At 47.4% G+C, this 16180-nt stretch overlaps 1 protein-coding gene across 1 annotated transcript; it reads left to right on the top strand.

Annotated features, from left to right (window-relative positions):
* NDFIP1 (Nedd4 family interacting protein 1) lies at positions 1 to 15907 on the top strand. Its single transcript, XM_039559749.1, has 8 exons — positions 1 to 279; positions 9275 to 9362; positions 10111 to 10241; positions 11091 to 11178; positions 11346 to 11470; positions 13116 to 13182; positions 13743 to 13848; positions 15760 to 15907. Exons 1-7 carry the CDS (start codon positions 16 to 18, stop codon positions 13844 to 13846), a joined length of 867 nt encoding a protein of 288 aa, XP_039415683.1. The 5' UTR covers positions 1 to 15; the 3' UTR covers positions 13847 to 13848; positions 15760 to 15907.
* The last annotated feature ends 273 nt before the right edge of the window (positions 15908 to 16180 follow it).

Genomic DNA, 16180 nt, shown 5'->3' with positions numbered 1-16180 from the left:
CACAGCTCGGACTCGATGGTGTTGGAGGTCTCTCCAAGCCTCGGCGGTTCTGTGATTCCGTGCCCCCTCCAGGAACGCTGCCCGCGGCCCGGGGCGGCTCCGGCGGCGGGCGGGGCGGAAGGCGGCGCGGCCGAGCGTGACGGGGAGGGCGGGAGCGAGCGGAGCCCGCAGCGAGCAGCGACCGGGCCGCCGCCGCCTCCGCCTGCGCAGCGCCCGCACCGACCCCGCAGCGCCATGGCGGCCGCGGCCGCCGAGCCCAGCACCGGCCGCTACCAGCAGGTGAGGGGCGGCGGGGCCGGGCGGCTCCCGGGACGGCGGGGCCGGGAGCGGGGCCTGTGCTGGCGGCAGAGCCCGGGGCGGAGGCCGCGGGTCCCCGGGGGGTCGGGCCGGGATCGGCCGCGGAGCCGCACCCCGCCGGCTCGGGGCCGGGTGTGCCCGGGGCCGGTGTTTGCCCAGCCCCGTGGCTGGTGTTTGCTCTGTCCTGGGGCCGGGTGTTTGCCCAGTCTCGCGGCCGGGTGTGTCCGGGGCCGGTGTTTGCCCAGTCCCGGGGCGACCTTGGCGCAGGGCGCTGACCCCGCCGGTCGTTTCCCCACCACGGCCGGCGACCCCCCCCCCCCGCCCAGGGAACGGTCTCGTTCTGCATCGTCCCGAGGTCACCGTTAGTTTTATTCCATCTTCTACGTGTGGACTCCTGTGAAACCCCCCTAGGCCAGAGGCTGGCGTTAAAGAGCTCCGTCGGGAATTCGGGTCGTTCTGCTCCTCCAGCCTCCCGTTTGTCTGCAGTACCGGCCCCACGGAAGGGCCGGGTGTCGGCTGGGCCCCCCGGTGTGACCCAGTTCTGGCAGGCGCTTTTCTGACATCAGACGTGTAGAATTCTTTACTTAAAGTAATGGAGAAATCCCTTAAAACAGCAGACAGCTCGCTCCTGCTGAACCGAGGCTCTCCCAAGAAGTCGCTGTGTTGTGACTTTTCCTGGGTAGCATTCCCAGCGTGGGTAGGCTCGCGCTCGGCAGAGTTCGAGATACACCCTCCCATGGGATGGAATACTTGTCTCATCTGACAGCTGCAGGTCTCCGTGTTTTTACATACTGGAAATGTGGAAGTTAAGTAAAACTTAGGCTTTTTTTTTTTTTTTTCTCTCCAGTGCAAAACAGATGTGCTCGCTTACAATGGCAAATCTCTTTGTGTTCTGGGAACTGCTAGGGACAGATAACCAGGTCTCTGCACTAATCGCCTTTCCTGGCAGAGTCCTGCTGGTGGTGTTGACCCCTACAAGTGTCTCCACAAATGCCTTTTCCCAAGGGATCTGCGGCGTGTCCTGTTGCCCGGAGCCATGGGGATGGGTGACAGAATCGCCGAAGGACCCCATTGCCGTGGGGTTACCTGGCTGAAGCACACACTCCTGGTTTCCTCAGAGAGGGGTGTGTAAAGCTGTTGTTTGCCAGCTCAGTGTTGTGTCTGCTCACACCTCGGGCAGAGCCAGGGCAGACTCATCTGCAGAGCCCTGTGGAGATTAGGGAGCCAGGCTGTGCCAGAGGATTTGCTCTGCTAAAGACAAGCACATAGTGGAAGCCTGTGGAGCCACTGGTGTAACTGGAGTGAGAGGCAGATTCTCACATGTAAATGTATTTACTTTTGTGCAGCTGTTTAGAAACTGCTTCTCTTTCCTCACCCTCTGCCAGAACCCAGGTATTCATATTGTGAAGTGTGTTGTCACTGAACTGGTTCATAATGCTTGTGTTGCTTCAAAAACCCTGCAAGCTGTGGAGATGGAGTTGGGATTTAGATAAAGAGAGGATGAGAGAGTGGGAGAGTCCCTGTAGCATTGAATGTGTCAATTTTTTTCCCATATTTTGAAACTTACTGTGTGAATGTACAATAATGAATGTACCATGTGCCAAGGAAGAGAAACTGATAGCGAAGTGATAACTGCAAGGGCTAGAGGAGAATACAGGACCCAGTCAGTGGAGGTAGCCTGGAGAAATTCTCAACAAGCTCATTTAATCCTTTAAATTGTTGGATGCAGTGGAGGAATTTTTAAAGCTTGATTTTTTGGGGTGATGGGGTAGTGCATTAATGCAGTTGGTTATGCAGGTAGGTGTTCCTGTACTGGTAAATGTGATTGACTGTCCAAGCATGCCAGAGATGTGTAACCCTCACTTTGGGAAGGGTTCCTGATGTATCCGTGTGTATGTGGGAGCAGCGCTGGTGAGGTGTGGGCACTATGGAACCTGTACAATATTTGTAGGATTCCTCGAGTGCCTGTATTTTCAGGAAAAAAAGGTGGGAGTTAATGACCATGACCTGAGCACAGCAGAACTGGATACCTGAGTTTGAAACCTGTGTGTTTCCTCTCCCACCCCTTCCTCAGCCCTGCGGGTGGGATGTGGGAATGTGGGCTGTGCTCCCTCAGCAGCCTCATTCTTCCCTGCAAACTCCCAGCCTGTGTCTGTTCACCAACGCCCAACGCGGGCAGTGTGCAAGGGGCGTGCACTGATTTATTTTCCAAAGCCAACTTCCTAGCCCATGGCTTTGTTCAGGCATTAGATAGTCTGATAAAAACCAGCCTGCAGTGATGCCTTTGGGCGATGTGAGTCTGAGCTCACATGCTGAGGAAGTGCAGCTCCATGTAAAATAAAACTAAAACTCCAGAGAAGGGATTTCAGCTTTCCCAGTCTCTTCCATGGGGAGCAGGGCTGGGACAGGGTCAGACTGCTGGATTTGGATCCTCCTCTGCAGGCCAGGTGCTGGGGCTGTGCTTGTGGAGGTGGGAATGGAGAGGTTTGGGAAGAAGGAGAGCTGCAGCCCACCCTGGTACTGTTACTCAGGCAATGTCCCCAAAAGGGACACTGTTGTCACTTCAGTCTGCCTTTGGGAAAGTTATATGGGGATCTTGTTGGGATTAGGGGGCTTAAAGCCTTTCCAGCATAACCCTGGATTGAAAGTTCAGTTGGCAGAACTGTTCTTCATCCTTGGAATAGAAATTACCCTTCATTCTGGAAAAAATAGCCCAGCTTTAACAGGTTTATTTACACTCTGTGTTTTCCAGGCATGCTTTGCACTTGGAGCATTCGAAAATATATGTGAGGTGTATGAGTAATGTAAACCCACCTAGGAAATGGTGGGAGTGTTAAATAATGAAGATATATTCCTTTTTAAGTGCTGTTTCTTCCTGTTCCACTTGTTGAAGGTTTACATGGATCATGAATCATTCCTTAAAGGGAGGTGTCGATGGGAAAAATAAGGAAGAAAGATTTTTCCATTTGTTTGTTTTTTGTTCTGTGAAAACTGTAGAAGAAATACATTGCTGGAGATAGAATGGGAATAGGGTTTAAATCCATGAAGGACCTCAATGCTTCTTTAATATCTGGGGAGGCCGGAGTGGAACAGGGAGGCAGATATCAGTTGTTGCCTTGTGTGTACCTTAAGCTTGTATTTAATTTTGCAGCTGAAATGGGCACACAGTTTGAAACTAAAAAATGAGAACATCCCAAATCTTTTCATGTCAGCAGTTAGAATCAGAAATGCCAGTGACTGTCTCCTCAGCGAGGTCCTTGCAGTGTGCAAGATGTGCTGACTAAAGATAAGAATGGTAAGAAAAGTTGCAGGGTAGGTTGTTTGCATATTTATTTATATATTTTATTTTATTTTAAGTAAAATAGGAGATGCCATAGACATGAATGCAGTAAAGATTAGAAAAATTGCAGAGTAAAATTGTGCAGCTTCTGCTCTGAGGCTGTGCTGAAGCTGCTCTGTGTCCAGCCTGGGTTGTGCTCAGGCGACTAAAATCTGGTTATTTTCCTCTGAAATCTCTGTGGGTAACAGTACCTGTCAGGTGAGTTTGCAAGGGTTTAGTGATTCTGTGTGAAAAAGTAATTACAGAATTTAAAAACATTCTGTCCCTAAAACTCAAAGGATGTGGGAGAGGCAGGGAAACAGCAGCAGGCCAGGGTCATTTCACAGCTTGTGTAGCAGGAGAAAATAGCTTTGCATGCAAACTTTTAAATTTTCTCCAGCATCAGGATGGTGTTGGACTCTGAGTTGGGCTTTTTTGGTGACTTTTCTCTCATCACTAAAATTCAGTGGCGATCAGAAATCCCTGAACAATCCCTGAGGTCTTTTGGGTTGTTAAGTGCTCCCAGGAGATGAGGAACCTTTTTCTGTGGGTTTGGCATCATGACTTAGAAGTAACCATACAGAAAGCAAGGAGCAAAAGTTCTGTGTGTGTGAATTCTGATCCTTTGTAATTGGGACGGGTGAGAAAAACCCAGTAGTAAGGGGTATCCAATCATTCTGTTCCTGCCTGTTGTGAAATATCCAAATTTGATATACGGTGGCACAGTGGGATTTTTTTCCACTGAAGATAAACTTAACCTTCTTCATATGACAGTTCAAAAAATGTGATATTTTAAAACGTTTAAAATTCTTTCTGTGATGCCCTAATGTCCAGAAAAACATTAATCTGATTCTAAATATTATGAGAAGGCCTTATGCTTTAAGTGTGGGAAATTTAATTACAGCTATCCAAGATTAAAATCTACTTTTTCCATATTAAGACCTTGATCTCTCAAGTCTAAGGCCAGTGTGTGGGCACAGGTTTGTGCTGGCCTGAGTGCTTGTTTCCAGTCTCTCCAGATCAGTCTTACTCCCTGTTTGAACAGAAATGAGGGAATTAGACCAGCTTATTTCCCAGGATTGAGGAGCATTTCTGTGTTGTCAGGCCCTTGGCTGCAGTGAGTCAGAGAACAACACCCTCATGAGCACAGGTTGTATTCTATGGACATAAAATAGGTTTTGATTTGTGTTTTTGCCTTGGTGGCTCATGGGGTCGTTGCCATTGTCCCCTCAGCTGGATGCTGCTGCTGGTTCCTGCTCCGTGTGTGCTCACTGGGTGCCAGGGAGCTGCTCCAGCTGGGAAAAAACAGGTGGAGTTTGGGAGTGGAGGCACAGTTTTCAGTCCTTTGTTAAAAGGGAGGAGTATCTCCAAATCTCAGAGCCACTCAGTTTGGAAAAGCCCTCCCAGCCCCTTGAGTCCAAGCTGTGCCCCAGCCCAGAGCCCTGAGTGCCACCTCCAGCCCTTCCTTGGGCACCTCCAGGGATGGGCACTCCAAACCTCCCTGGGCAGCCCCTGCCAGTGCCTGAGCGCCCTTTCCATGAGGAAATCCTCGGGTTGGCACTGTAGGGAGGTCACTCCCCAGAGATGGGCTCTGCTCAGGGCTGGTTCCCTAGCACGAAGCTGGGGCAGGAGCATCAGCATCTCCCCAGGAAGGGCTGCCTTGGCACAGGTGCCAGATGTGTCACCTGAGAGGCTCTCAGCACACCTGTGCCAGCTGCAGGAGCTGGGGCAGACGCTCAGGGCTGTCACTGCTCTGGGGAAATGGGCTGGAAGAGCTTATGGGAGAAAACAGTTATTTGCTCATCAGGGAGAGGGCTGAAGGGTGTGGGTTGGCTTGGCTGGTAGCTTATCATTATTCCTGCTGATTAATAAGGTGATACTAAGTTACAGGAATTAGCAACAACATCAGACAAAAGTCGGGATTTTAAATCAGGGTGTGTTTAATTAAGCAAAGCGTAAGTCAGTAAAAATAACTCTCCTTTTCAGAGTTGGCAGTGATTTTAATTTGCTTCCAAAAGGCTGAAGATATGGAATATGTGATCTATTGCTAAGGCCAAGCTTGTAGTAATGCTGATTTAGTGTAATGATGCTGCTTTTGTGTAAAGAATATTTACATGCAGCCTCAGAGCTTGGCAAAGGGGAGTTAAAAAATAAAGATTCAAAACTATGTGAGCAGCCCATATGCCAGTTTAGGAAATTTGGAAGAATTAACCAATGTATTTATTGGAAATGCTTTCTTCAAAGTTTACATGGAAATATTTCCAAACAGCTTGTAAGATTTTAACTCTCACGCTGATGTGTTGTGTATTTACGTGGGACAGGTCTCAGTCAGGGCAAGTGGCAACCAGACGTGATGTTCTGCTCAGTGCCAGGCTTCTCATGCTGGTTTTTGGGTTTTTTTTTTTTTTTTTGAAAATAAATATCCCTGGGTGGGATATTTATCAGTCAACTTTCTGTTGGTTTAGCAGTCTGGTGAAAAAATCCCAGCCCAGCTGTTGTTTTAATAACTGTAGGCACGGCTGTAAAGATTGTCTTATTTTTTAATGCCACAAATACCAGAACCTTGCCTGAAAAGCTAAAATCCATCAGTGAATCTAGGAAAGAATTACCCCACAGCCTCAGCAGAACAGCCTGAAGTCAGACACTGCTTTAACCAGGCTCTCTGGTTCTGGAGCCTCGGGGCTTTCTCTGGGAGCCGAGTCCGTACCTGGAGCTGTGCAGGGCAGGTGGGAGCCGGGGCCAGGCCGGGGCAGCAGTGCGAGGCCTGATGAGTCATTCTTCCTGTCACATGAACCCTCCCTGCTCTGCTAATAGGCACTTAGTTGAATTTTAGATGCCTGGAATCATTAAAAAGGCTGGAAGGCATTTGTGTACCTTGTCCATTAGAAGAAGAATATGTTTTCTATAACTGTAACCTCCCACAGCCTCGAGCTCAACTTTAGAAAGTAGCTGCATTTTTGGTGTCATTATCCATTACTTGAATTGTGATGTTTGAAGGCAGTGGTGAATTCAGCTGCTTTCTCCCACATGGCATTGGTGGAAGAACATGTATTTCTTTTTACTATTGAAAGAAGAACCAGTGGTAGGAGTTAATATTCCACTCAATATCTGTGTCCTCTTTTATTTCATCTCTTCCAGTGTTGTCACATGTGGTGCTTTCCTCCCCCCTCCCTGGTGACTGTGCTCTCAGGCTGTACCTGCCTTCTTTCTTACAGGGATCAGGGGTTGAATTTCTGCCACCCCCTCACCTGGAGGGCATGTGGAACCCAGAGTGTCCCAGGTGTGACAGAGCCTTTCCTCCTTTTAATAGACCAGGTCCTGCACAGGCAGAGGGAGAAAAGAAGTATTGAGTTTTCATGGGTAGACTGACAATAGGTATGGTGGAGCATTTTCTGAGAATTAAAAAACTACAGAGCTGGGAGAATTATGGAATCACAGAATGGTTTGGGATGACCTTAAAGATCATCTCATTTCACCCCTGCCATGTGCAGGGGCACCTTCCACCATCCCAGGCTGCTCCAAGCCCCATCCTTGGGGCCTTGGCCTTGGACACTTCCAGGGATGAGGCAGCCACAGCTTCCCTGGGCAGAGACTCAATCAAGGAGTTTGGTTCTGTGTTTCTCTGTCCCTTCATTGCCCCTCGTGCTCTGTGCAGGGTTTCTGGGATTTTTGGAGTAATGCTGTCTCTCTTTTTTTTTTAATTTTTAAAGCATATTTTAATAGGCAATTACTTCTCAAGTCAGTTTCATTTACTTCTAATGCCGAGCTCCATGGGGTTTATAAAATGAGGCATTTTTGTTTCTTGGAAAGGCTTTGAGAAGACAAAGGTGCCTCGCTGTGGTGGGAGCTGCTGCAGCTCCTCCTGTCCCTGCTCATTGGCCTGGGGCTCAGTAAAGCTGCAGGTCCTGCCACCTCCGCCCCAGGGCCTCACTCCCTGGGATTGTTTGCTCTGCTTCACATCTGGCCAGGGACCAGCGCTGGGGATGTGTCCTGCTGACAGCTGTGCTGGGAGCTGCTTCTGCCGGAACACGGATTAAATTTTCATCCGGATCACTGATTTCTCCTTCTTCAAGGAAATGGCTCAGCATTGTCATGTGAGGAGTTCTTACCCACAAAGCTTGAGTCTGACCAGCAGGCGTTTCCCCCCCTCACCTATTCTCTTTGGAAAATGTTCCTGGGGAGCAGAGTGAGCTCCAGCTGAAGGGGAGCTGGAATGCAGAGCTGTGGTGCTCTGCTGTTCTGCTGCAGCTGGATGGGAGACAGTGCTCCTGATTTTTTCCTGGTGCTTCCCAGTGTCATTTCCTCCCTTCCCCCCTCTCGGCTGACCCCTTGGACCTGCCAGCAGAACCACTCGTGTTGTCATCTGCTAAGCCCAGTGAAGACTTTCACAGAGGATGTGGATATAGTGTGATCTGGAACAGAGTATAGATTATAGCCTTTCACTGGCACAGAGAAGCTGTGGCTGCCCCATCCCTGGAAGTGTCCAGGGCCAGGTTGGACGGGGCTCGGAACAACCTGGGCTAGTGGGAGTGTCCCTGCTCATGGCAGGGGGTGGAATGGGATGGGTTTTGAGGTCCCTTCCAACCCAAACCATTCTGTGATTCTGTGATCTTTGATCTTAAGCAGCAAAAGGCATAAAACTCCAAACCATAGAACAGTTGGATATCCAAGATCTGCATTTAGGAGTGTGAGCTGATTTATTTTCCCCTGATAAGACGTACAAGTAAGATAAGAACACCCCCTACGCCCCACCCCCTGTGTTAAATGCTTAAGGAGAATGGCAACATGTCTCTCCAAAGAAAGCAAAATATCCTGGATGGCTTCAGGAGCAAATATGTGGGATTGCAGGAGGCAGAGCTGGAGGAGACATTGTTTAGTGGTGATTTCAAACGAGGGCAGTGCCTCCCGCTCAGCCCAGTGCTTCAGTCCCGAGGTGCTTGTCTGAGGTGAGTTGTTCTGCAGAAAACTTCAGTGCCTTTGCTGCTGAGATGATGAGAAATGGAAGGAAGGGAAAAATGAGATGGCAGCTGTAACCTCCTTTCTGGCCTGGTACTGCTGCTTCCCTGATCAAAGCTGCCATGGCACACCTGCCTCGTGCGAGTGATGCTGGATCTGTGATAGCTCCTGGTTATTTATACAGAGCCTGTGGGAAGCACAGTGCACAAAATAAACCGGTTCCTTTTCAGTCATGCAGTGTGAAAGGTTGAAGGGAAATGGCAACATTCGTACTTCTGTGCATCATTATGTAATGTATCCATGGAAAAATCCCTTCCTTAGCAAAGCCACAGGCAGCAATGGAGCCTTTTGTTGGGCATCTCACTGTATTTCTGTGACTAAAACTGATGCAACTGCAGCTCCTAAGCAGTGTGAGCTGAGGAAGTGCCAGGGAAATTGAGAGGTACTGGAAAGCTGTGTGCTGTGCTTTGCTGGAGTCCGGGTGTGTGAGGAGAGGATTTAAAAACAACATTAAAACTGAGATGGAAGATGGATCATTTCAAGTGGGAATGCTTGGGAGGGAGGCTGAGCAGCTGCTCCATGTCCCGTGGTGCTGCAGAACAGTCTCCTTCCAGAAGAGTCTGTTGTGTGCAATTAAAGCTGCAGGGGTGGTGTCAGAGCTCTGAGAAACCCTCCTAACCCGTGGTGTGTGGGTCTGTTCAGCTGCAGAATGAAGAGGAGCCGGGCGAGGCCGTGCCGGTGGTGAACGACGCCCCTCCGCCCTACAGCAGCATTTCTGCAGAGAGCACAGGTACCCTCACCTGGGGACGAGAGCTGGGACTGCTCTGCTGTCACTGACTGCTCTCCTCATCCACGGCTGGCTCTGCAGCACCTTCCCAAGCTGCAGGGACCAGGATTGATCCACACAGCTTGTTGGTACTTGTGGTTTAGGAGATGCAATTTGGCTGCGTTCGTCTGATGTCATCCCATCAAAGGGTGTTCAGGTTACAGTTCACAGTGTTCTCAGTAAATTGAAGACAGTTAAAAATCAAAGTTCTGTAAGGATTTGTGGTTCCTCTCTCATTATTTGGCATTTGGATGATGCTGTGCCCCTTCCCTAAAGGATTTGTTACTTAAAAGGGTTTAAAGAATTCACTTTTCTTGCACTTTTCAATAACTGAGTACTTGGTCATAAGGATGGGACTTTGAATCATCCTCCTGTCCTGTCACTAATAAGTTTAATAACCACTTGGATCTGGAGACATGACTGTTTCTGAGTGTCCAGGTCGGCAGAGGCACAGCATGTGGGGTTGTTTTAAGCAGTACAGGCAGGCATGTTCAGTGAGTGTTCTGTGGATTGCTGGCTATCAGAGAAGGTGTTCCTGTGCTTTTCACTTCCTGCTTTGGGATGGCAGGAGGCTGGAATGGATGGAAGGGTGGGGAGGGGACAGGCTTCAACAGCCTGGGCTCGTTGGAAATCGCCTGGAGCACTGCTCATTCCCAACCCGGTGTTCTTGAGGCAGTGCTGAGTTACCTCCTGTGTAACTGTTTCTGTGCAGCTTATTTTGACTACAAGGATGAGTCAGGGTTCCCGAAGCCGCCGTCCTACAACGTGGCCACCACTCTGCCCAGCTACGACGAGGCCGAGAGAACCAAGGCTGAGGCCACCATTCCCTTGGTTCCTGGCAGGGTGAGTGTCCCTGGCTGTCCCTGTGCTGCTGGGTACAATTGCAGCTTTAACTCCTGCCCGTCATGTGCCATGACTGTTTTAATTCGTGTTGGGTTTTTTGTGTTTTTGAAGCTTTCTGGGGTGGTGATATTCCATGCTCCCAAGAGTCCTGTGGCTATTTTTTTTTCCTTTTTAATTTTCCTCTGAGCACTGTGATGATGTCAGACATCTCAGTAATGCCAGCATGTGCTAGCCAGATTAGCTTGGCAAGCTGACAGAGGGACTGTACTGTATCCCTGTGCACTGACACTGGGGTTTTTGTTGGGTTTTTTTCCTTGTTAAAAAAGATTTAGGATTAATTCTTCAGCTGTCTGGCATATCTACCCTTGATACTCCGGCTTCTTACTTAGTTGACTTTTCTGGAGGTCAGTGTAGCTGATACAAGGACGATAAAACCATTCTGTCAGACTTAATTTCTTTTTGTTTTTCCTACATTATCTCTTGTTCAGCCACTCCCTCCACCCCTGCTAGCATTAGAAGTCCACTGCTCATTACACTTCTTCACGGAAGCCAAATTCCTTGCTGAGATGATAATTTTTTGATGAATAGAAGAATTCTTCACAGTGAGAACAAGAACATGCTGGATCTTGACTATGTTAAAAATAAAGATACATTTCCTGTTATATAGATAACAGTTCATGCCCTGCACCATTTCAGGATGAGAAGCAGGAATTTTTTCATTTTTGCATTTGTAGCCTTTTGAGATTTAGGATTCCAGCCCTTTCTTGAAGAGTCACACCCAGAACTGGGGTTGCTGTGTGGACTGGACTGACCTAACTCCCCCATGTGCTGCCTCTCTCTGCTTTGCAGGATGATGACTTTGTGACACGAGATGACTTTGATGACACTGACCAGCTGAGGATAGGAAATGATGGCATTTTCATGCTGACTTTCTTCAGTAAGTACCTGATGGAATGAACTTTTTTTCAAGCAGTGACCCAAAATAGTTTGGGTCACATTTATGTTTCTGTAGCACCAGGAAAAACCTGTGTGCAAGGGGTTTATGGTTTTTTTCCTTGGAATATAAAGGTGTCTTGACCTGCTGCTTTTCTCCTGCTTTCTCAGTGGCATTCCTCTTCAACTGGATTGGATTTTTCCTGTCTTTCTGTCTGACTACTTCAGCTGCAGGACGATATGGGGCCATTTCTGGGTTTGGTCTATCTCTTATTAAGTGGATCCTGATTGTCAGGGTGAGTTGTGTTGTGCAAAACCACGTACACAGACACTGATACTCTTTTTCCCCAGTAGGTTTTTATCTCATACTGAAGTTAGTGATAAATTTAGAGGTTTTTAAATAATGAAATAATTTTTGATCCATTTATTCACTAAGAACAGAGCTTTTTCTTTTTTTTTTTTTTTCCATAATTATATCCTGTTTATATTCTGGAATTATTACTGTAGTAAAAGAAAATAAGGATTGCACTCCCAGGTATGTGTTGAGGATGCTCCATCCCTGGAAGTGTCCAAGTTTAGGCTGGACAGGGATTCCTGGGATAGTGGAAGGTGTCCCTGTCTGTGGCAAAAGAGAGGAGCTGTAGGATCCTTTCCAACCCAGCTCACTCTGGGATTCTGAGATTCATTCTGTGTGTGTCTGTCTGACAGAGCCACTGTCCTGCATCAGAGTGTGGCTTTGTGCTGAGCAGCAGCAATGCTCTGATCCTGGGAAAACATTAAGCCAGGCAAAGCCAGCCCTGCAGCCTGCTGTGCCTTAGGCTGTCCTCTGGAAATAAGGAGATTCTCTAAAATGTGGGATAGCTGACGAGGAGAGGGAAATAGGCACGCGGGGAGGAGCAGGGTTGGGAGCAGCAGTGGGAGAAGGCCGTGGGTGCCCTCTGGTGCAGCATCCCTGCGGCACAGGAGCAGCGACCAGGAGCAGGCTGCCATCCTGCTCTGGGATTTTTGGCTCTTACGGTTTTTGGAGGGATTGGGAGAAAATATTTCCCTCAGGAAATCTTTATTTGGAGCCCGTGAAATGATGGCGCACAGATATGCCAGGCTGAAAGTTGAATTTCAAGCAAAGCAGCTCATTGGCTGTAAGCAGAAGTAGAGAGCATTAATGTCAGAGCTGTCACTTCCTACCCTGTCTTTTGGGGCTGGGAATTCTAATTTGTAAATACAGCATCTCTTCACTTTCCTGTAGACAGTTTTTGTGGTCATCTTGGTACAGAGGTGTTCAGAACTCTTTGCTGGATTAGGAGATGTGACAGAAAGAGGTGACATTTAACTGTGGATTGGATTTAAACTTTCACAAGTTTATCTTCTGGTAGGTTTTTAAACTTGAACAGAACAAACCCAAAGGAATTATACTGTATTTATACTGGAACTGTGAACTTCAGTGCTCTAATAGTGTTGGTACCTTTCGTTTCATAGCAGTAATTTTCTCAACTGGGAATCTTGTCAGTGGATTCCACAGATGTGGGATTTCTTTCCCACCTGTTACACCATGCAACCTGACAGTGTAATGAATGTGCTGCACTGCTGCAAGCCTGCTCTGCCCTTTCACAAACTGCAGCTGTGCTTTATAAGCATCCAGGACACAATTTAAACCAGGAATATTTGCCCAGTAGTGTCCTTGTGCCCCACTGATTTCTGGAGTTCATAGTTGGGTGTTGAATCTGGCCCGTTCCCCTTGTTAGAGCTGGGCTGAAGTGTGCAGAAAATCCACAAATAACAGTTTATGGAGGTAACCTGTTCCTGCAGCTGGTGAAATGCGGCATTCCATGAGATCTCTTGTGTGCAGCCTTCATCTGGTTACTGCTGAAATTGGTGGGAACAGACTTGGCTTCACAAACTTCCGTGTGCTCTAAGCTGTATTGTTTTTTGGCTGTTTTTCAGTTCTCCACCTATTTTCCCGGTTACTTTGATGGCCAGTACTGGCTTTGGTGGGTCTTCCTTGTACTAGGTGAGTGTTTGGCGGGGGAAAGATGCTTAAAAACTCTATAAAGTGCAGTTAGGATTTTGTGAGCATTCCTGGCTGTTAAATATGTGTGTGCAGATGTACAAATGAAATGTGACCCTCATACTCCTCTGACTGAACACATTCAGGTTTTAAAGGCATGTGTAAACATTGTCCTTCTATTGCCAGTTCTTGGTGGCAGCATCCTGCTATCATCCAGAAGTTAAGAGAATGCTTGTAACTGGTGTTGTGTCTGCTCTTGCATCTTAAATGGAAGAGTGGATTGTTGTCTTCATCATTTTATTTTCTTTTTCCTGCTTTGGGAGTGACTGGATCTTGTTCGGAGTCAAAAGTGGTGTGATTTTCAAAGGAAAGTTTGTTTTTGAAGTTGCCTGCAATGGAAAGATGAGGTGTTACTGCTACCAAAAATAGTGACTGTGTGTGATCAGCTGCTGTGCATCCCAGTGAGGAGGTCCCTCTGTAGTGGTGGCAGGGAGCTCAGCTGCTCCCTCTCACTGAAGAAGCAACACCTGTGTTAACTGGACAAATGTGTCTCTCCCCTCCAGGTTTTCTGCTGTTTCTCAGAGGATTTATTAATTACGCAAAGGTCAGGAAGATGCCAGATACGTTTTCCACTCTCCCCAGAACCAGAGTTCTCTTTATTTACTAAAGGTAAATTTTCTGCTTTGGTTTTAGCTCTATTTAGTGACTTTTTTAGGCTACACTTTCCATTGCTTGAATATTTTCAGAACTCGAGGCAGCAGGGAGCAGTTGTTTCTTGGTATTCCCTGCCCAGCTCCTGAGTCTGCAGAGCCCAGCCTGACTCTGTGGGAGGCAGAGGAACACTGGACATTTCTCCCTGAGTTTTTGCTGTGAGGAATTGTACATTCATTTGATTCCGTGACTAGATACTGTGAGAACAAAACCTCTGCCCCTGGGTACTGCAGTGTATTTGGCAAGTGTCTTTCAGAATGAATCACATGCCTGAGACACGTGGTGTGTCCCAAACCCGAGGAGAGGTCACAAAACGCTGTCAGAAGGACGTGCCAGTGCCTTTGGCTTCTGTCCCAGAACGAGCAATTTGTCTGAATTCTGCTGTTTGAAATTGCTGCCAGGTTCCTGAAGAAATGACACCCTTGCACACCTTTGCTCTCCTCAGACCTCTCCCACACACCTGAGCTGCCCTGCCTGAGCATCCTGCAAAAACCTGAGTGCCTGGGAGTCTTTTGCTGTAGTGCTGAACCTCAGCCTGGCTGCTTTAATGGGGCTTTAAAGGAGGAGGCTTAAGTAGCTGAAGTCTTGTAGTGTAATTTCCTGCTCACAGCAGATAATGGCCTGGCATTAACTGTCCCTCCCTGAGGGGAAGGAAATCCTGGAATAGGTTGCTTCCCAGCTGGGGAATGCAACATGATGCTCCCTTTAGAAATATCATAATAACACCCCATTTCCCCAGACAGAGGCAATTGCAGCTGGGACAGTCAAAGAAACCAGACCAGCCCCAGCTTTAAATTGGGGGTCATTAAATTGTTGAGATTTGAAAACCGAGCCTTGGGTTTCCAAATGCACTTCCCTTTAGAAACTGCAAATTGCCCACGATTCTGCTTCGTTTCCAGTCTGTGAGGAGAACCTGCAGGACAGAACAGCCTTTGTGCAGTGTTTTCCTCTGATGATAGTGTGTAAAAATAGTTCAGCCAATTTCTTTACGTGTTTCAGTTCTGTTTAACAAAGTTCTGGTTTGTGACCTCCTCCAGGATCTGTAATATCCTCCCAGATTCCTGCTGAGTCACCAGAGGGTTGATTTCCCCCTGTTTATGGTCACATAATGTGAGCATTTAAAATCAGCTTTATCTCTGTATTTTGTCTGACTGGACAGGTTTTTTTTAAATCTTGCTTCCTTACCAAAACTTTTATTTTTTATTTCTTAAAGGAACTCTGTGGTTTCTTTTTGCGTAGACTTTTCCTATGTTTGAAATTTCAAATTACAGTTTTAGAGACCTGGCTTCACTCCTTGCTTGTGGAGGTGTAGAGTGTTTAAATTCTTACTTATGTGTCATTTTACAGCATTTTTGAAAAACACTTTCCCTTTTAGATATGCTGAGATAAATGTCCAGAATAATTCATAAATATTACAACTTAGACACTTCCCCTGAAAATAAACCTTTAATCCTGAATTCTGAGTGAAGAAACCACAAAAGACTTGGATTTTTAATTTATTATTGTCCTGAAGATGAGATTTCCTCTTCAGGGCATGATGGAAAGGGCACAGCGAGGGGTTATTTTTATTTTTAGAGCAGGGATCATTTTTAGAAAATTAGGAGGGGAATAATGAGTGCAAACCAGAAAATACAACGTGGTGGAAAGCTGGAGTTTACTGTTCCATCTGCATGTGCAGTAATGGACACAATCCTGGCATTTCCCCGTAAAATACACACAAATTCCTGAGCATTTTGCTGGAGTCACATCATTGTGTGCTGAGACACTTCATAAGCCCTTAGACATCCTGTGCTGTGTGAACGACATCCTCCTGTTATCCAAAATAACCCTCTGACTGCACTCTCGGTGTTCAATATCCTTCTCCAACAGATGTTTTCTGGCAAATGTCTTCCTGCATTAGTGAAATCCCCCCCAAGAAGCAGCAGGACACCTGCAGGAAGTGAATCAAGGCTCTGGAGCAGAAGAAAAAATAATCACCTGCTTTAAAATAAATAAATAAAAGTACTGTTGGAAAAAGAAAAAAAAAGAAGCATTTCTTTCTATTTGTTTTTAGGTGTAAAATTTTAATAATTAACGCAGAATTCTGTAATTGTTGACTCATTAGTGGCTAATGTTGGAAGCAGCTCTTGCAGTGAGTCTGTGACGTGCTGATGAAGCCGTGCAGCCGCAGTTTGTGGTGTTCGGGCAGCAGGAGCCATCCCGGGGCCAGCAGGGGCCAGGCTTGCTTTAGTTCCTCCTCCAGCCTGGGAGCTGCCCGGCTCTGCCTGGGCTGTGCAGTGCAGTGTGACAC

Source organism: Corvus cornix, chromosome 13 (genome assembly GCF_000738735.6).
Source record: "Corvus cornix cornix isolate S_Up_H32 chromosome 13, ASM73873v5, whole genome shotgun sequence".
Classification (NCBI taxonomy): Eukaryota; Metazoa; Chordata; class Aves; order Passeriformes; family Corvidae; genus Corvus; species Corvus cornix.
The sequence above is the reverse complement of the archived record's forward strand: the minus strand, read 5'-3'. Positions and strand labels throughout refer to the sequence as shown.

Excerpts from the sequence above, each read along its gene's own strand:
- NDFIP1 (XM_039559749.1), top strand. The coding sequence starts at position 16 with ATGGTGTTGGAGGTCTCTCCAAGCCTCGGCGGTTCTGTGATTCCGTGC. Across the intron at positions 280-9,274 it reads GCACCGGCCGCTACCAGCAG|CTGCAGAATGAAGAGGAGCC; the intron begins GTGAGGGGCGGC and ends GGGTCTGTTCAG. Across the intron at positions 11,471-13,115 it reads AGTGGATCCTGATTGTCAGG|TTCTCCACCTATTTTCCCGG; the intron begins GTGAGTTGTGTT and ends GCTGTTTTTCAG.